Source organism: Jatropha curcas, chromosome 8 (genome assembly GCF_041381405.1).
Source record: "Jatropha curcas cultivar XTBG-Jc1 chromosome 8, XTBG_Jcur_1.0, whole genome shotgun sequence".
Lineage (NCBI taxonomy): Eukaryota > Viridiplantae > Streptophyta > Magnoliopsida > Malpighiales > Euphorbiaceae > Jatropha > Jatropha curcas.
In genome coordinates, this window is record NC_143158.1 from 23,969,718 (window position 1) to 23,988,234 (window position 18,517).

The window sequence follows — 18,517 nt, forward strand, 5'->3', positions numbered from 1 at the left end:
TGATAACAATGCAGGGACTGGACGTCAATATTTCAACGCCATTTCCTAGTGTTTACATGTAGAAAAATGTGTTATTTTATTTATATTCAATAATTACTGGTGCAGTGATGTTTTATATTGAAATTATTAGCAAAATAAAATTATTAGTAAATCTTAATTCTAAGTTCTCATTTATTAGCAAGACGCAAGTCAATCCAAAGTGAAATTTTTAATAAAAAAATTACCATTCTAAATCTTAAATATCAGTCTCTTCTTAAACGGGAAATGCCATGATTTAATAAAATATTATTTTTTTATTAAAAAAAACTAAAAGCTGAATCAATAAAAAATATATCCAATCAAATTAGACAAACATAAAGGAAAAAATAATATTTAAATAAAAGAATGTGTTTTTTCTTTTCTTTATCCCTCGTAAAATAAAATTTAAAATCACAATTAAATAATAAAATCAAATATTTAAAAAATAAACTTGAAAAGTTAAAAATTTAAAAATTTTCAAATATCTTATTATCACATGTATTTATTCAAATGAAATAAATTTGAAAAATTTGTAACTTACAAAATTTGAAACGATAGTTAGTCTTAATAAAATATATCCAGTCAAATAAAAACAATATATATTTTTAAGTGAAATTTTTTTTAATTAATCATGACCAAGCTTACTTTAGTATATCTTAAATGTCATTAAGGGTATAATTGGAAATCATATTATTCGTCCTCATTCCCACATTTGTATATAATTAGTTTTTTTATGACGTGACGTTGACTTTATTCATTATTTGTATTCATTCAATTTTTTATGTCATTACTCACTTTTACTTGTTATTTTAATATTCATTTTTATTTTTAATATCAACTATTGATTATAATTTTTATTTTATATTATCTAGATTTTTATAATGTTAAACCAAATTTCATATAAAATTAATGTGAATATAACGGTTAATTAATGAAACAATAACGTGTATACACACACATTTCATTTTAAATTTGCAACTTAGAACAATTGAGAAATAAAATAATTGAATAAACTTATTAATTGACCAATATCGGATCTTAGCATGATTTACTTTGTAATTTCTTTTATTGACTTAGCTTTAGTCTTTTTTTTCTTTTTTCTTTTTTATCCATTGAACATCAAATTTCATTAAATTATGGTCTTTCAAATTAAAGAAGAGGTTGATTTTTGAAATTCAAATTGATAAATTTTTTAATATAATTTATTTCTTATTATATGTTGAGTTATGAGAAAAGTTTTATTTTTAATAATAATTTTATTTTTTATTTTTTTTTCGTTACTAAATTAATTTGTAAATGCAATCAATTTAATTTAGTAAGAGATTTATACCTCTCTTGCAATAAATAGATGACCTCTTAATGATGAAATATTTTTAATACTAGAATTATATATTTTTGTTTTATGTTACTTTTTGAGTTTCAAGATTTGTGTGTATGTTTATATATTCATTTATCTAATGCACTGGTAAGTAATATTGTCACTATAGCCAAATGATTACCATTATTAATTCATATTAGCTTCTTTTTTTTTTTTTCTTTTACCTAGCAGTAAAAAATAATTTATTATTATTTTTAATTATAGTTATATATAAATATTGATTTAAGGCTATAGACAGGGTTGTGGATTGAGTGATGGTTTGATTTTCTTTTTGAAAATCTATCAGATTTTAAGAATATGCATTTATAAATTAGATATTGACGAATTAAGTATAGAAATTAAGTTAAACTTTATTTTGAGACTATTTCATTATATAAAAATAGAATAAAGTACATATAAAGTAGCACTACAAGTAGCTTGTACAGTAAAATATAATACAAATTAACCAGTTGTATTTATTTTAACCTAAATAAAAACTCATGTTTTAATATTACATAGATAAAAAAAAATTAAAAGAGACAAAAAAATAGAATATAATCAGCATAGTCAACATACAACACACATCATAAATAAGACTAGAAACATACAATAATAAATAAATTACTTAAAAAAAACCAATTTGAATGTTGAAAATCAATCCCTTCTTCAACTGGAAAGGTCATGATTTAATGAAATTTGATTTTGATTGACAAAAAAAAAAAAAAAAAGTACTAACTGACAAATCAATAAAAATATATCCGATCAAATTATACAAGCATAAATAAAAAATAATTAAAATAAAAATTTTTTTTTTTATAACTCTCCTAAATAAAATCTTTTTAAATCACAATTACATAATAAAATTAAAAAATAAAATTGAGAAGTTAACGCATTGTTTGCATTGTTTGTTATAGTTGTTTATTTTTAATTTTTTTATTTATTAAAAATATGAAGCAGTTGGTTACTTACCTTTTTAAAACTGTTTTTTTTTTAAATTATTTTTTCTTTTCTTTTAGTCCATGATATGAAAATTTTTTCAATTATCAAATCTCTCCCATTAAAAATTTTAATTAATAATAAAAATTTTAAAAATTCAAAATTTGGGACAAAATGGTTAAAAATATTTCACAATTTAATTTTTCAATTTCAAAATTACAATAACTATTGATTATTGCTTATATAATCAATTGAATAAAAATATAAAATCCAACTATTATAATAAATAAATAATACCAAATGACATTAGAAAATAATAATAAAATTAAAAATAATACTAAATAGAGAATAGATAGAAAAAAATATAATTTTAATAAAAAAATAAAATTACCTATTTTTATTTTTTGCATAAATAAATGACATTAGATTTATATAGATAGAGAAAATAATAATAATAATAATAATAATAATAATAATAATAATAATAATAATAATAATAATAATAAAAACCTTAATAAGGATAAGTCTTATAAAAAAAATAAAAAAAGAATGTGGAATTAAAAACAGATACAATTGCATAAACCACTATTTATGGTTTCATTAAATTTGGTTTTTGTTTTAAAAACAGTTTTCTTAAACGTAAAGTAAAAAAAAAAGTTCAGAAAAACAAGTTTTATTTATTTTTTAAGAAAAAAAACAAAAATACAAAAAATTTAAGCGAAAACCAACAACACCTAAAAATTTAAAAAATTTCAAATGCTTTATTATCACATATATTTATTTAAATTAAATAAAATTAAAATTTATAAATTGTGAAAGGCTTAATTAAAATATATCCAGTTAAATCAATATATATATATATATATATATATATATATATATATATATATATATATTTATTTATTTATTTAACTGAAAATTTTTTAATTGATCATGACTAAAATTATTTTAAGTATCTCAAATGTCATTAAGGGTATTATTAAAAATTCCATCATTCCTCTTCATTCAACATTTATATATAGAATTAAAATATAAATATAGAGATATATGGCGTTAAAACGTATAATATAGAGTTGAAAGTCACATATGTATTTTTCGTAAAAACTTTCGTAATTGTTTTAAAATTAAAGTTCCATTTATTTCCATAAAATAACTTGCATGAAAGTAATTTGCTGAAAAATATTTTATTAGAAAATATTTTTCAGCAAGTTATTTTCCAACATTTGGTTATTATATGCAAGATTAGTTGGAAAATATTTTCCCTACTCTCTTCTCTTTCCTCTCTTGGATTAAGATTAACCATTTGTCTCATAAATTGTTGACTATGTTGAGCAATTGATTCCTCCGTTATAAAGTCATCGGGATCAATTCTCATTATAAGATTACGAAGGATGCAACTTGCTAACACCAAATCCATTTGTGTTTCATAAAGCCAACTGGATTTTGAGTCTATGGATTGAAAACATTTCTTCAAAATGCCAAATCCCCTCTCAATAGTAGTTCTCAATGAAAAATGCCGCAAATTAAATAATTTTTTTTTTATTTTCGGAATGATTATCTGCAAATTCTCTTAAATGGTATCGAACACTACGATATAGAGTTATTTTTCCACTTCAAATACCATAACCACCATCACCAGAATATATATATATATTTTTTCCATCTTTGTTAGCTAAAGAAATAATAGTTCTTTTGTTTGATATTTTTTATTTTATATGTAAAATAATTATTCCATGTTATAGTTATTATATCTTATAAAATAATAATTAATTAATTTCACATTTTTTTGAAAATAATTAATTTTCATATTTTTATACTATCAAATGATAGTTTAATTGATTTAATTTATAAATTTGAAATGTGTAATTAAAAATTTTACCAATTAAAATACTTAATAAATAATGTTTTAAATTAAAATTAAAGGTGTCAGATTTTTTTTGGGTGTAAAGTATAACAGTGAATTTATACAACTTGCGGAAACAAAAATATGGATGGATTTGGAAACTGAAAAGGACAAAAGGAATTCTATCCATTTTGGAAATAGTTGGGGTCAGTCGGTTGCTTACTTGCTTTCTCCATCGAAAAAATATTATACTAATAATAATAAAAAAACAGAAAAATAAAAATCATAGTATCACTGCAGCTCTGGAAATGGCAGAGCAAAACAAAAATTAAATATTAAATCAAATCATCAAAAATCAAACACAGAGATCACATAAAGAGCTCCTACTGAATTTCAATAGTGTAGAGGGTTTTACAAATTTGTACAGCAAGTTTGTTCAAGTACAAGAAGAAGAAGAAGAAGAGGAAGAAGAAGAGCTGAGCGCTAGAGGGAGAATTAATGGCTAGGGGCAGCGATAAGATACCGGTGGAGTTGTGTAAAGGCATCAACGGATTCGACAAGGTCGTTCTCCGCGAGACACGCGGCAGTTCCGTCGAGGTAATATATAGACGATGAGCCATCGCCATGGCCACGGCCACGGCCACGGCCACGGCCACTACCATACTCTCATTGCTCTGATTTTTGATTCTTATTTATATGATCTAACTCCTTTCGCTGTTTAATCTGCTTCCGATTTTTCACTTAGGGTTCCTTTGCATTTGTTTGCGCATTAATAAGCTCAGATCTCTTGATGGAATTGTAATTAGTTAATGTCTGAATTTAGCAATTGAATTTAGGTTAAAGTTAAGGATGCTAATCTTATCGGTTCGAATTTTAAACGCTTAATCTTGAAGCTTAACTTTGGATTTGCATGCTATGATTGATTGGCCGAATTATAATGAATGCATTAATATTTCATTAGGGTTTCTTTCTTCTTTTTTCTTTTCTTTTTTTTTTTTTTTTCCCAATTGCAATCTTCTATGGAATGTTTGCGCGTCAGGACTCAGCAATGTGATTTACCGGCAATAGATTTAGTATTTTCAATAGAGAGTCTATTCAGATTTAGAGCTAGAGTTATTTTGATCAGGTTTTAAATATAGGTGCTACTTCTGGTTAGTTTAAACTGTATGCTTGTTGAGTTTTGCTTCTTACCTATTCAGCAATTGCCATTTCCTTAGTTGGCGGCTTTGGTTTTGATAAATCCAAATCTAATGGTTAAGATCTAATAATGAAATTTTAGCTAAATGGAATGGATTCTTAACTTTGTGGATTTCTACAATAATATATGTAAGAAATGCAACAGTCTGACACACATTCCCATCCATCTGCATGATTTAGACATATGCAGGTTGAGAAGGATTAACATGGATGTGGGCTATTCAGTCACAAGTGATTTTCCTAGTGTTTGAAATATTCTCAAAATTTAAAATCTGTTTGGGCTTCTTTTGAATGATCTTTAGAATGAGAATAATGCACCAATAGGAAAAGAAAAATTTATTCCTCTTTTTTTGTTATATGTTCATTGAAAAAAAAAAAAAAAAAATTAGAGTTGATTTTCGCCTTTTGTTAACAGAATAAAAGTGCAACAAACCTTTGAGCTCGGTGTCCTCTGATTTAATGTTTCTTGTCAGACTGATCTGTTTCACTGAGAGTAGCTTTAGCTTAAGCTGCTTCTTTTATTTATCTATAATACCCTGTTTAGAAAGAATAGGATAGAAAGAAGTACATTAGCTACATTTAAATTTATATATAGTTATGTTAATGTAGGTAATGCGTATTACAGACTGGTTATCTTTTCCTTTTCTCCCTTTCCTCTCGAACAGAAAAAGTCTTGCATGTGCATATTTTTTTTTTCTGTTTCACTTCACGATCTGAGCTTGGCATGAGTAGTTTATGTGTGCATGTATCGGTTGGTTGGACTTATCAAGTCGTCATATCCATAATCAATTACCCTTATCTGATATGTAGTATTAGGTAACAAATAGAGTAGAAAAAACTATGCCTTCTATTCATATTTGAACTTAATTGAGCTTCATTTTTTCTAATGTTTGGATATATTTTTTCATAGATTTTGAGCACATATCGGTCTCTTTTTTCTCATATCAAATAGAGGGTACTTGGGTTTGGGTAATGCACTACTTGAAAAGTATAGATGATTGTTTATAGATCTTATAAAATCTTGAAATATTGTTATTCGACAATTCACTGGGTATCCTAATTTCTGGAGATTTTCTAATAATAAAGGTGGACTATCTGCAGCACAATGAATAATAGAACTGTGATAGAACTTTTACTGATGACATCTAAGGGAATCAGTAGACTTGGTTAAGGCCATTAAGCAGCGAGGAAATTGGAGAAGTTTTCCTTATTTAGGTAGCTATTGAATGTCATGAATTTTAATGTTTTGCATGTCTTCTGTACTATTGTCTTGTTTAATTTTTTGTTGTCATCATCTATGGGGTCAGTTCACAAGCTTACTCTCTTTTGCCATAATAGTTCCTTTCTTTTTATAGTGCACCGTTTTACGTATTTTTGTTTATCCAGGTGTATCTATATGGGGGTCAGGTAACATCTTGGAAGAATGACCACGGAGAGGAGTTGCTTTTTGTTAGCAGTAAGGTGCTATGTAATAATCTAGTAGTTCTTGCTTTTGTAATTATTGTGTTTGATTCCACTTTTGGAATGCCATTGAAGTTTTTATATCTCTATATAGTATATCCTTTGCACTACATCAATTACAGACATGTAAAACAGTGTTACTTTAAAAATGTCAAGTACAAATGAAAAATAGAAAATGCATGTGAATGAATTTATTGCACTCTACTAGAGCATTGTGTTTTTCTTTTTATTTTTTTTTTTTTGAAATGACCTAACTTTAAATGATTGCAAGAGTACGGAACTCTGTAGTTGACTGGTTGTTGCATTGGGAAAAAATATTAATTGCCAGTAGTAAAGGTACCATGTCATCCTGAGTCAAAAGTCTTCTATATTTTCTCTGGATCCACTGTAAATATGCATCTTTAGTTCATTGGCATTGTGCAACTTTTGGTGCTGCTGATGTTGTGTCATGCATGATGCTTCTTGTTGTTGCCATGCCATAGATGATTAGACAAGAGCTAACTGTACCTATTTACATCTTTCCTTAATTATCTTTTTATTCTTATATCTGTTTATCTGGAGATGGTGAAGTGTAGTAGTGAGATTGTTCCATTGTAACCTTTAAGGTCACATGTTCAACCTATAGAAACAGCCTTCTTAGAGTGCATGGGAAGGCTGCATATTTGACCTTACCTAGATCCTTCAATTTTGAAAGTCTTGTGCACCAGGATGTTCCTGTTGTGTGCTTCATATCCGAGTCATTTTTATTCTCCTAAATGAGCTCAAACTGACTGTTGGATGTATTGTACAGGCTCAATTTAGGACTTCAAAGGCTATACGAGGAGGTATTCCAATATGTTTCCCTCAAGTATGTTCCTATTCCTCTACCTTCCTTCTTACTTGTTTTATCATGTTCGTAGTCATGAAAGCTTGGTCAATATATGCAGTTTGCAAGTCATGGTGGTCTTGAGTCACATGGATTTGCAAGGAATAGATTTTGGAGCATCGACTCTGACCCACCTCCTTTTCCAACAATTTCTTCTAGTAGGGCTTTTATTGATTTGATCCTCAAGCCCACTGAAGACGATATGAAAATTTGGCCTCATAGGTGAAGTATTTGAAATCTTTAATTTATTTGAATTCTTTATTACAATTATTGTTTGGTAAAATTTACATAATTAATTTTCCATGTGATAGGCTTGCATAAAATGCTTTTATTTTTTTTTTTCTGCTCTTAGTTTTGAATTCCGCTTGAGGGTAGCTTTGGGACCGGGAGGAGATTTGATGCTGACATCTCGGGTTCGAAATACCAATGCTGATGGCAAGCCATTTTCATTCACTTTTGCATATCACACTTATTTCTCCGTTTCAGACATCAGGTATGATAAACTTGGTTTCTGCTGTTTTGGTCATAATATGACGTGCTTCACAGTTGTATTAGTATCTTCTTATTGTTTAGACATGCATGAGACTGTCATAAGCTGTCATGTAGAATTCACTACTTTTCCTTATAATATACTGTCATTATAGTTGTTGATTCATCTAACTACTAAGCCATGTTTTTATCTTGAAAACCTTTAATTTTGTTAACAGAATTTTCCATTTGGAATTATTTAAAACCATGATCTGGAAACCTCAGAATGGTTACAAGTTCAACTTCCTGTTGAAAAAGTTAATATAGAATAGATTTGTAAATTGCTGTAATATTCCTCTTGTTTGTTTCTGGCAATAGTAGGAGATTTTGGTTGTGATATAATCCTTGGATGCTTTCGGAAACCTTAAATTCGAAGCATGTTTTTATATGTACCTGCTAAGCTGCTCCCAGAATACTTCTTTAGAACCTTGGTTGATTTCCTTTGCTTGCTATTACAAGTCATACATTCCCTCTAGATTAAAAATGAAAAAATAAACAAGTCAACCGCGCCTTAATATGTTTAAGCTTCACCATCATTGGATACCAACCTTTATTCACATTAATCTTCTGCTTCATATGCAAGAGCTGTCTTAGTTCTGCAGATGGCAGTTCATGATTTGATCGTTTGAGACCAATGCTTTTTCTTATGGGGCTTCAAGTCAGATGATGAATGAGGAGGGAATGATTAACCATATTCAGTCTTTGTGTGTTTAGGGAGACAGAAAACATAGGATTTGTTAAATTATCTAGATCCTCAAACATTATTCTTTTAACTTGCGAAATTGGTAGAATAAGCATTATCCCTAGTTACACTTACTAATGGTCCATTTGGATAGCTAGTCATTTGAAATAATGAAGTATCTAGAGTTCTGGTAGCACACTAAATTTTATGATTTTAGTCTTGAAATTCAAATCCAAATCCACATTCCTTAAATGATTATTTATCCAAATGGACTAATATTTTTTTTCCCCTCTCTTTCCAAGACTCTACTATCCTCTTAGCTCTGCTTTACTTGACCTAGCTGTAACTGATGAGATAACCATAGGGGGTAAAGAATAGGTTACTAATTTTTTTCTATTCCCTAATTCTCCTGGTGATATAAGTTGTTCCTAGAAGGTTCATATCATTATTTTAACTAAAGAAAAAAGGTTGAATTTAATCCATGCCTTCCCTCTTTGGAGATATTTCACGTCTGGGAATATTTTGTTATCAGTTGATTTGGTCTGATGTTTAGCAAATTTTGACAAATATTTCTTGGACGAATTTTGGTTTTCCTTTTTGCGCAAGAGGTTGGAATCAATTGTGGGAAAATTCAGTAGGCATGTTTTCATTAAATATGGAAGTTTTCTTCCTTTCAGAAAAAAAAAAGGAAGTTTTCTTTCTAAGCAGGAGCTTGGATCAAACGTGGAGTAAATCAGGAAAGAAATAATTTCATTAAAAAGAGATAAGATGTTTGCTTAGGCCTCGTTTGGTTCAAATTCACCTACTTCCTGGGAAGTACAGTGTGAATATTGTTTGGTTGATATATTGAATTCCGAGGAAAAAAAACTTTGTTAATGAATTTTTACATGTCAAATGACGATAATGCTCCTACTATGAATTTAAGTATAATAATTGAAATAATTCATTGAAAAAAAAAAAACTTTTTTAAGTATAATAATTAAAATAATTCATTAAAAAAAAAACTATGAAGCACATTTTATATATGTTTGACATCATTCGACTTACCTTATAATTCATATATTTTACATAATAATAAATAAAAATATTATTTTAATTAGAAAAATGTTGTGTTTGTGAAATATTTTAGTTAATTAATTAATGAAGTTAATTTCTTAGGGCTGTTAAGAGGTCAAATTGGGTCGAGTTGTTGCAAAAAGTCATCTTAAGCCAAAAATACCAAATTTCCATAAGCTTTTAATTATTGCAACAGTAGCACTAAATAGGGGCAAAGTGGAGATTGTCAAATTTTTAGAGGTCAGGAAGTGCACTTCCTTGGGTTGAGGAGAGGAAACAACTTCCTGTACGGACAGTAAGTTGAGCAATTCAACTTCCCTGGAAGTTCTTTATTTTTGGGAACCAAACATGACCAAATTCATTATTTCCCGGAAGTCCAAGTTCCCGAGTTCACTTACCCCCAACCAAAAGAGGCCTTATTCCAGATAACCCTGTGACTGTACAAGTGTCAATGATTTTTCTTCAACCCCTACAATTGTGGTCTTGGGAAATTGTGAATTTACTGACATATGAGAGGGTCAACTTAATCATTATGTTGAGAATGGTAGTTCAGAATACATAGAGCTCACAAACAACGATCAGGTTTTGTAACTAAACCTTCACACACACAGCACAAATGAAACAGTTTCTGTAGTTTGAACCTTCAAAAGCTATATTTCATTGTTTACTTGAGACTTATATAGAGTTAACTACAAGTTTTAAAGTACAAGAACAGATTTCAGCCATACTTTCACCATACTTCACATCAGCCCATAACTAAGCCATACTTATCTGACTTCAACACTCAAGCTAAACCCATATTTTACCTAATCCCACTAATAGACATGATGTAACAGCAAGCTTGTAACAGAAAATAGAAAATACAAATTTGCCTCCAAAACAATTAGTCAAAAGTAATCAAGCAAATTCTCAGTCTTCAACACTCGTTGAGAATTTTCTTTTATACTTTCAAACTTTGCTTTAGGCAAAGCTTCAATGAAGATATCTGCAATTTGCTGCTCAGATTTGCAATTTTACCAAGTGAACTTCTTGATTTTTTTCAGCTTCTCTAAGGGGGTGTATTGACTTAGGATCGTGTAAGATTTTAAAAGAATTATTGAGTTTGATGAAATTAAAGGATTTTCTAAGATTTTCACATATTCCACTAGAATTCTACATAGAGTTTTGTGGAATTGGTGAGACTTTTTTATAGATTTTTATTGACCTTGATGGAATTACAGTGATTTTTATATATTTAATCAAAATTAATTTCAGTACCTAATTGAACAAATTAAAAGGTTTTGGAATCTAATTGAAAAATTGAAAAACAATGAGGGACCAAAAATTAAATGCGTCATCTTCTCCAAAATCATTTTTTTTTCCGTCATTAAAACCTTACCACTGTCGAAAGTGAAAGGCTGCAATGGCCTGCGTCGCCAGCGGCCATCCTGTGCTCCTAGAACAGTCACAATGTGATTAGAAGACCATAGACCTCCGCCAACTGCTAGAGCTCGCGCGAGGAGGTGGTTTTATATTAATTTGAAACCGATGCATGGCCTGCCGCTTGCGGCTCACAGAGCCTAGTGGTCTAGCCACAACAATGGCAGAATGTATTTTTCAGTTCTTTGACTATTTCAAACTTTTTCAATTTTTTATTTGATTATATCATTATTTAATTGAAATTGATGCATAAAAATTTCAAAAATAATCAAATTAATTCTGAAAATTTGCAACATTAATATTAATTTTTGTCAAAATATCAAAGTCACAGTACATGAATTAATTCGAAACTAATCCAATAATTAACACATTGTTTTACATTTTAAGGGGTAGGGATAGAAGTGGTACAAGTATTTTAGGATACCTGCTCCGATCCATTTAAAGAGCATATGGGTAGTTATAAATTGGTATGCAACGGATATGGATAATGAAATTACTACCCATAATGGATATGGGTAGTGAAATTACTACCCATAATGGATACAAGTAGGGTATATGTATAGATATTTGGATACCAGTTATCCGTTAATCTCTATATTAAATAGGTTCGTTAATTGGTACCTGCAAGTATTCTATCCGTTATTAGTAAAAAATATATTTTAAATAAGTTCGAATTTGAATAGTTTAAGATTCGTAGGTACCCTACCCATTCAAGAGGTACTTAAAACGAGTTTTGGACAAATACATATAGTAAAATTTAAACGGGTTCAAATACATGTACTTAAATGAGTATTTAAATGAGTTTAGATCGGATACGAGTAGTAAAATTTTAAATAGATACATTTTAAATTCGCAAGTACTCGCTCTGCTTTCGTCCTGATTAAGGGGTGTATTGGATTAAAATTCTGTTAGACTTTAAAAGATTTTTGAAATCTTTGGGTTGGGAGGATGGATTTGTGAATGACTCTTTTATTCATACCGGGCACCTTAAAATCCCAACGAAATCAATAATTTTACAAAATCTTTTCAAATTAGTAATTTTTTGTATACCATCAAATTTATATGGACTTTTAAAAGGTCATAATTGAATACCATCAGATTTTAATAGACTCCAAAAAAATCTAGATTGAATACCATCAGATTTTAATAGACTCCAAAAAAATCTAGATTGAATACTATTGGAATTTTAAAATCTTTTAAAATCTAATAGAATCTTAATCCAATACACTACTCTAATGAAATGGAGCTTGACATGTGTGTGCTTGGTTCTTGGACTACATTGTTTGCTATGGTAATAGCAAATTTATTATCTACATTAATGACAATAGCTTTCATTTGTTCCACTTCAAATCATTAAGAATCTTTCTTCGCCAAATTGCTTGGTTAGCAGTAGCTGCTGCTGCTATGTACTTAGCCTCAACAGTTGACTGAGCTACCAAATCCTGCTTTTAGAATTCCATGAAAATACGGCAAAGCCAAGACTGAATTCATACACTGGAGTGCTCTTCAATTCATCAATAGAACCAGCCCTAAAGTGCTGTTCAATTCATCAATACCCTGAATTTCAAAATAAAATTCAATTGGGAAGTTCGATTTATATTGGTATGTTCCAAATCAATTTACACCCCTACAAATGGTAATCAACATACAAAGATATAACGAGTTGTTGCTTCTCATCATCATCATCCTCTCTAACATATGTTTTAGCTTCATTTTCATTCCTTGAGTCCTTGTTTTGACAAATAGGAGTCAATTCTGCTGCACAATTGTTTCTTGTTTTGGGCCATAGAGTGCCTTCTTAGCTTGTATACCATCCTTTCACTATTTTAACTTGAGACCCTTTTGGTTGTTCTACATAAATTTCTCCTTGAAGCAGGCCATTTAAGAAGGCTGATTTGACATCCATGTGACACATTCTTCATCCCATCTAAGCTGCGAGTGCCACCAACAGTCTAATGGTGTCATGCCTAGCTGTAGGTGCAAAAGCATCACCATAGTCCACTCCTGGCTATTCTGCATAGTTCTTAACGTCCAATCTGGCCTTATGCTTGAAGATGAATCCATTGGGATTAAGTTTGATCCTAAAGACCCATTTTACACCAATTACATTCTTGCTTTTAGGCTTAGAGACAAGCTACCTTGTGCCTTTTTTCTCTATCATATTCATCTTCTCTTCCACTGCCTGGTTCCACACTTCAAAGATCGGTACCTTGCACCTCTAATACACATCAGCTAGGGGTCTAACTTTGAGGACACCAGTGTCAGCAGTGAGCTCTACTCTGAATTTCTGTCTTCAGCTTGATCTCCTAAGCTGGATTCTAAATTATTTCAACACCATTTTCTAGTTGAGCCACTGCATTTCCCTTCAACCTCTGTTTCTTTTTCAATACTAATATGCTTCTTCATCAGCCTCCACATCCCTACTTGCCATTGCTTTCATATTTTGTAGATTGTCGATTTTGTAGCCCTTGGATTCTGCTGCATACCCCAAGAAAATCCCAATTTCTGCTTTTTCATCAAGTTTTCCCCTCTTTATAGGTGGCACATGCAAAAGACTTTCAGGTGCTGCACTGAAAGTTTTTTTACCACTCCAAGCCTCAATAGGTGTCTTTCCTGCCATAAACCTTGTAGGTAGCCTGTTGAGCATGTATACAATAGTAAAACTGCTTCTTCTCAGAAGCTTTTAGGTGGCTTCTTCTCAAATAACATGAATCTGGCCATCTCCATTACGATCGTATTGTCTCTTTGAAACTCCATTTTATTCAGGAGAATAGCTGATTGTCAACTGATGTTGCTCAAAGCCTTGCAAAACTTGTGAAACTCTGTAGAGATGTATTCAGTCCCATTGATCTAAGAGTCTTTGAATTACAGCCACTTTGTTTTTCCAGGAAAACCTTGAATTGCTGTAGAAAATACTTGGAACTTGGAGTTTAGGAAATAGACTCAAGTTATACCTGCGAAATCATCAATAAACAAGATAAAGTACGTTTTTTTGGCTTAAGGATTAATCCCTCATTGGACCACAGACATCCGTTTGCACTAGCTCTAAGTTAATCTATGCTCTCCAAGCTTTTTCAATTGGTTTTCTTATGCAACTTCCCGAGCTGAGAGCAGCCCACAAACTTCATTGTTCACAAAAATCTGCCGTAAATCCTTCACTAATTCATTTGAGCACATAAACTTTAAAGATTTCAAGTTAAAATGCCCAATCTCCAATGCCTTAACCAAGACTTCTCATGGCCAGCATTATATGCATGTTGCTTTACTAATTCCTAATTAAAAGAGTAACTATTGTGAACCAATTTCACCTTAGCTATATCAAAACTACTAGGTTCAAAAATAGTGCAGCAATAGCCTTTGAATAACACCCATGCCCCTTTTCTGCATTTGGCTAAGCTAAGCAAACATCAGGAACTGTTTTAATACCTTGCTTAGTCTGGACAAGTATTGTTCCTCTGTTTGAGCTTCCACTACATCTCCATTTGCTAGCTTGACCTTCTTCCTGTCACTTTACCCAAGGTGTGCAACAAGCTAACATCACTTGCGATGTGGTTGGTACATGCACTATCAACAAACCAGGTATGTTTTGAGGTTTTGAGGGACTGAAACCATAAACAAATGGTTTTCCTGCTGAACTTGGTTCTCTACAAAGTTGTCCTGTTGTGCAGGTGGTTGTTGTCTTTGATTTGTTTGGATCTGCAAGCTTTTTCAATGTGATCATACCTGACACAGCTTCTACATTATTTATTCTCTGAGCAAGACCTTCTAGATGATTGGTCTTCTTGCAAATTCCACATGTTGGAAATTTTCCTCTCTTCTCAAAACTTTTCTTGCCGTCATTTGTCATTTCTCCTTCATTCTCTTGTTTTTCCCACTGCTACTAGTAGAAACATAGCTTTTATTCATGACAAGAAGGGCTCCTTCTATTGACTCTTCATCTTAAACTCCTTTGTTCTTGTGCTTGCAAGGCATGGACCAGCTCTTGCAGAGTTAGCTGGTTCAGATCTTTAGAATCTTCTAAAGATGAGAATTTTGCCTCAAATCTTTCTGTTAGACTAACAAGAACCTTCTCCACAATCCTCTTGTTGGTCAAATCTTCATCCAACAGCCTGATTTTGTTAACTAGCGATCTTTCTTAGATTCTGAGTCTTTCATTGGAAGGAACTCAAACTCCCTTCTCAAGTTAAACACTTGCATTTTCCCTGTTTTCTCCACTGCCTAGGGACTCCTCTTTGATCTTGTCCCAAGCTTTGCTGTTTCACATGCTATAGTCCTTGAACTTTTTCCCGCACTCCTTATTATATAGTTTCCTTTGGTCAGCTGTGGGATTTCCTCCCAAGGGAGGAGGATCTACACCATTTTCCACAGCTTCCCACAAATGAAAAGCTCTCAGATAAGCCTTCATTTTAACTGCCCATATTTGGTAGTTTTCGCTAGTGCAAACAGGAGCTGAAGGAGTGGAAAGACTGCTGGAAGCCATACTCTGAAACTCGCAAGTGTTTAAGTCTTTTAGGAAGGTTTCTTACTTGTTTTCTCTCAGCCACAAACCCCTTAAAGATCAATTACAGCTCTGATGCCATGTTCAGAATGGTAGCATGGAAGACACTTTCACAGCTCACACACACAGCAGGCTCTGTAACTTAACTTCACACACACAGCACAAACAAAACAGGTTGTGTAAGTTGAACCTTCAAAAAGTTATATTTCATTGATTACTTGAGGCTTCTATTTAACTACTAGTTTTAAAGTGCAAACTACAAAAACAGATTTGAGCCATACTTTCACCATATTTCACTTCAGCCCATAACTAAGTTATTCTTAGTTGATTCAATACTCAAGCCAAATCCATACTTTTACCTAACCCCACTAATAGATTACAGAAAACAGAATATACAAGTGTGTAAGCAAATCCTCAAACCTTCAACATGTTAGTATTTCTTTTTGGTTCTGTATTTAGGGTTTGTTCTAAAAGAATCTTTGTTCCATCCCTATGTATTGTTGACTTGTGAGTAGTATCAGAACCTTAGAAGTTTCAATTATTAACAATTTTGCATAGGTTTTTCCTTTATTGCATTGCATTAACCTTGAAAATTCGGGCTTTCTTGGCTTATTGAATAGCTTTCCTGTTCTGTGGTTATCTATAATGCAATAGTCCAACTTGTACCTGATGCTAGATTTAGATATAATCCCTTTAGTTCATCTTTTCCCATTCCACTTGGTGTTGGTAGCCTTGATAATGTTCACATGGGCAGATATGTGAAAAATGGAACTCTTTGAAAATTAGACTGGCCAATATTTGCAACTTCTCAGTCCACTATCAGCTTTTGAGTTAAATTTTTGTTTCTTATTTTCTGAATCCACCAATTGTACAGCCATTTCTGCTGAAGAATGTTGTGGTAGATCTTTATATTTGCCTTATATAGCCTACTGTCGTTCTAAGGCAAAACTGATTTACACATGCTGTTATTAATTTTTGCCCAAATGCAGGCTTTAGTTTTTCTGGTTTGATAGTGTTTTATTCCCTCATTCTTTTATTTGTTTTTTACCTTTTTGCAGTGAAGTTCGAGTTGAAGGCTTAGAGACTCTGGATTATCTTGACAACCTGCAGAATAAGGAACGGTTTACTGAGCAAGGGGATGCAATAACTTTTGAATCAGAAGTGAGTTAAGGATACTGGTTTTCTCTTTATACTTGTGGTTATCGGTTTATGATGTTCTAATTTTAACCTTTATCTTTACATAGATTGATAAGATATACCTCAGCACTCCAACGAAGATAGCAATTCTGGATCATGAAAAAAAGAGAACATTTGTATTACGGAAAGATGGACTTCCAGATGCCGGTGAGATTTACACTTCTTTCTGTTTTTTTAACGTAGCATGATCGACATTGTTTTAGCCATTTATGCTAAAAGCTTCCTGAGGGTGGGACTCTGATGTTTTCACTCTTTGATTCTCTCTTGGCTTTCTGAGTTATCATTCATACTGTGAAAAACTGAAGTGCATTATCCATTTAGGTAGATATTGTGACATTAAGTCCCTTTTTAGAGAAATAGAATATAGAAAGACTAGCATTCGAAACCGGGTCGACCAAGCTTGGAAACTGAGTTGCTTTTGCTATTAACTTGAGCTATAAATTTTCCCATTCAGTGTTCCCCAGTAATGAACACATTATGTACCTTTTTTTCTTATCTTTTGTATGTAGTGGTGTGGAACCCATGGGATAAGAAGGCAAAAGCTTTGGCTGATTTTGGGGATGACGAATACAAGCACATGTTGTGCGTGGAGGCTGCAGCCATCGAAAAGCCTATTACGTTAAAACCTGGTGAAGAATGGAGAGGAAGGCTTGAACTTTCTGCCGTTCCTTCCAGTTACTGTAGTGGCCAACTTGATCCTCAGAAAGTTCTGAGCAGCTAAGAAGCAATGTGTACTATTTTGGTCTTAAAAGATTTCTGTACTGTACAGCTACATTGGCTGTAAGTTCCAATCAAGTGCTCTAAATATTTGCTCTTGTATAATTTCAGTATCGGAATTTCACTTCTTTGAGATCTTATCAAGTATGCTTTGCTTGAGAAATTGTAAGATTGACTATTGCAATTCTTATACAACAATATTGTGAAATGAAATGGTTCTTTTCTTATTTCCAAGACTTTGATTTGATTTGTCTAATTAATATATTATTTGTGTTATAATTAATTCCTGGTTTCCATTGTGTTCCTAGTTTCTGTGAAATGTAATTTAACAGTAATTAACCTTTTACTTCTCAATGTAAGAATATGTACACAAACGCTGCCAGGAGGAACTTGTATATAATTTCTGCCATATCTTTTTTCACAGCATAGGAACCAAATTCCATTTACAAAGCCTAGGTTCATTAGTTATATTACTTACGTATTACAATTCATTATTAATTTCCACTTTGCATGAAATGTAATGAATTGCTCCTGAGCTTATCAGAACTCAGATCAATAACCTCCCTTGAGCTTGCTTTTTTCAGGCTTATTTAATAAGTTGATGATCTATTCATTTATACTTCTGGAAGTTTTTATTTTTACAAATTTACAGATTTAATCTAAATTCTAAAACCCGATCTCTACATGCATTGGTTTCATAGGGTTAGTTCTCATTCGTACAATCCATGTCTTGCATATATCAA

General features: G+C 31.2%; 1 protein-coding gene across 1 annotated transcript; it reads left to right on the forward strand.

Annotated features, from left to right (window-relative positions):
- Window positions 1-4,517: 4,517 nt before the first annotated feature.
- Window positions 4,518-18,008, forward strand: LOC105636476 (Galactose mutarotase-like superfamily protein). Its single transcript, XM_012219750.4, has 8 exons — window positions 4,518-4,751; window positions 6,738-6,812; window positions 7,603-7,659; window positions 7,739-7,899; window positions 8,030-8,170; window positions 16,919-17,021; window positions 17,105-17,204; window positions 17,567-18,008. Exons 1-8 carry the CDS (start codon window positions 4,653-4,655, stop codon window positions 17,776-17,778), a joined length of 948 nt encoding a protein of 315 aa, XP_012075140.1. The 5' UTR covers window positions 4,518-4,652; the 3' UTR covers window positions 17,779-18,008.
- Window positions 18,009-18,517: the final 509 nt, after the last annotated feature.

Bases quoted from the DNA above. Each gene is read 5' to 3' on its own strand.
- LOC105636476 (XM_012219750.4), top strand. From the start codon at position 4,653: ATGGCTAGGGGCAGCGATAAGATACCGGTGGAGTTGTGTAAAGGCATC. The intron at 7,660-7,738 runs GTATGTTCCTAT...CAATATATGCAG, and splicing joins TTCCAATATGTTTCCCTCAA to TTTGCAAGTCATGGTGGTCT. The intron at 7,900-8,029 runs GTGAAGTATTTG...TTCTGCTCTTAG, and splicing joins ATGAAAATTTGGCCTCATAG to TTTTGAATTCCGCTTGAGGG.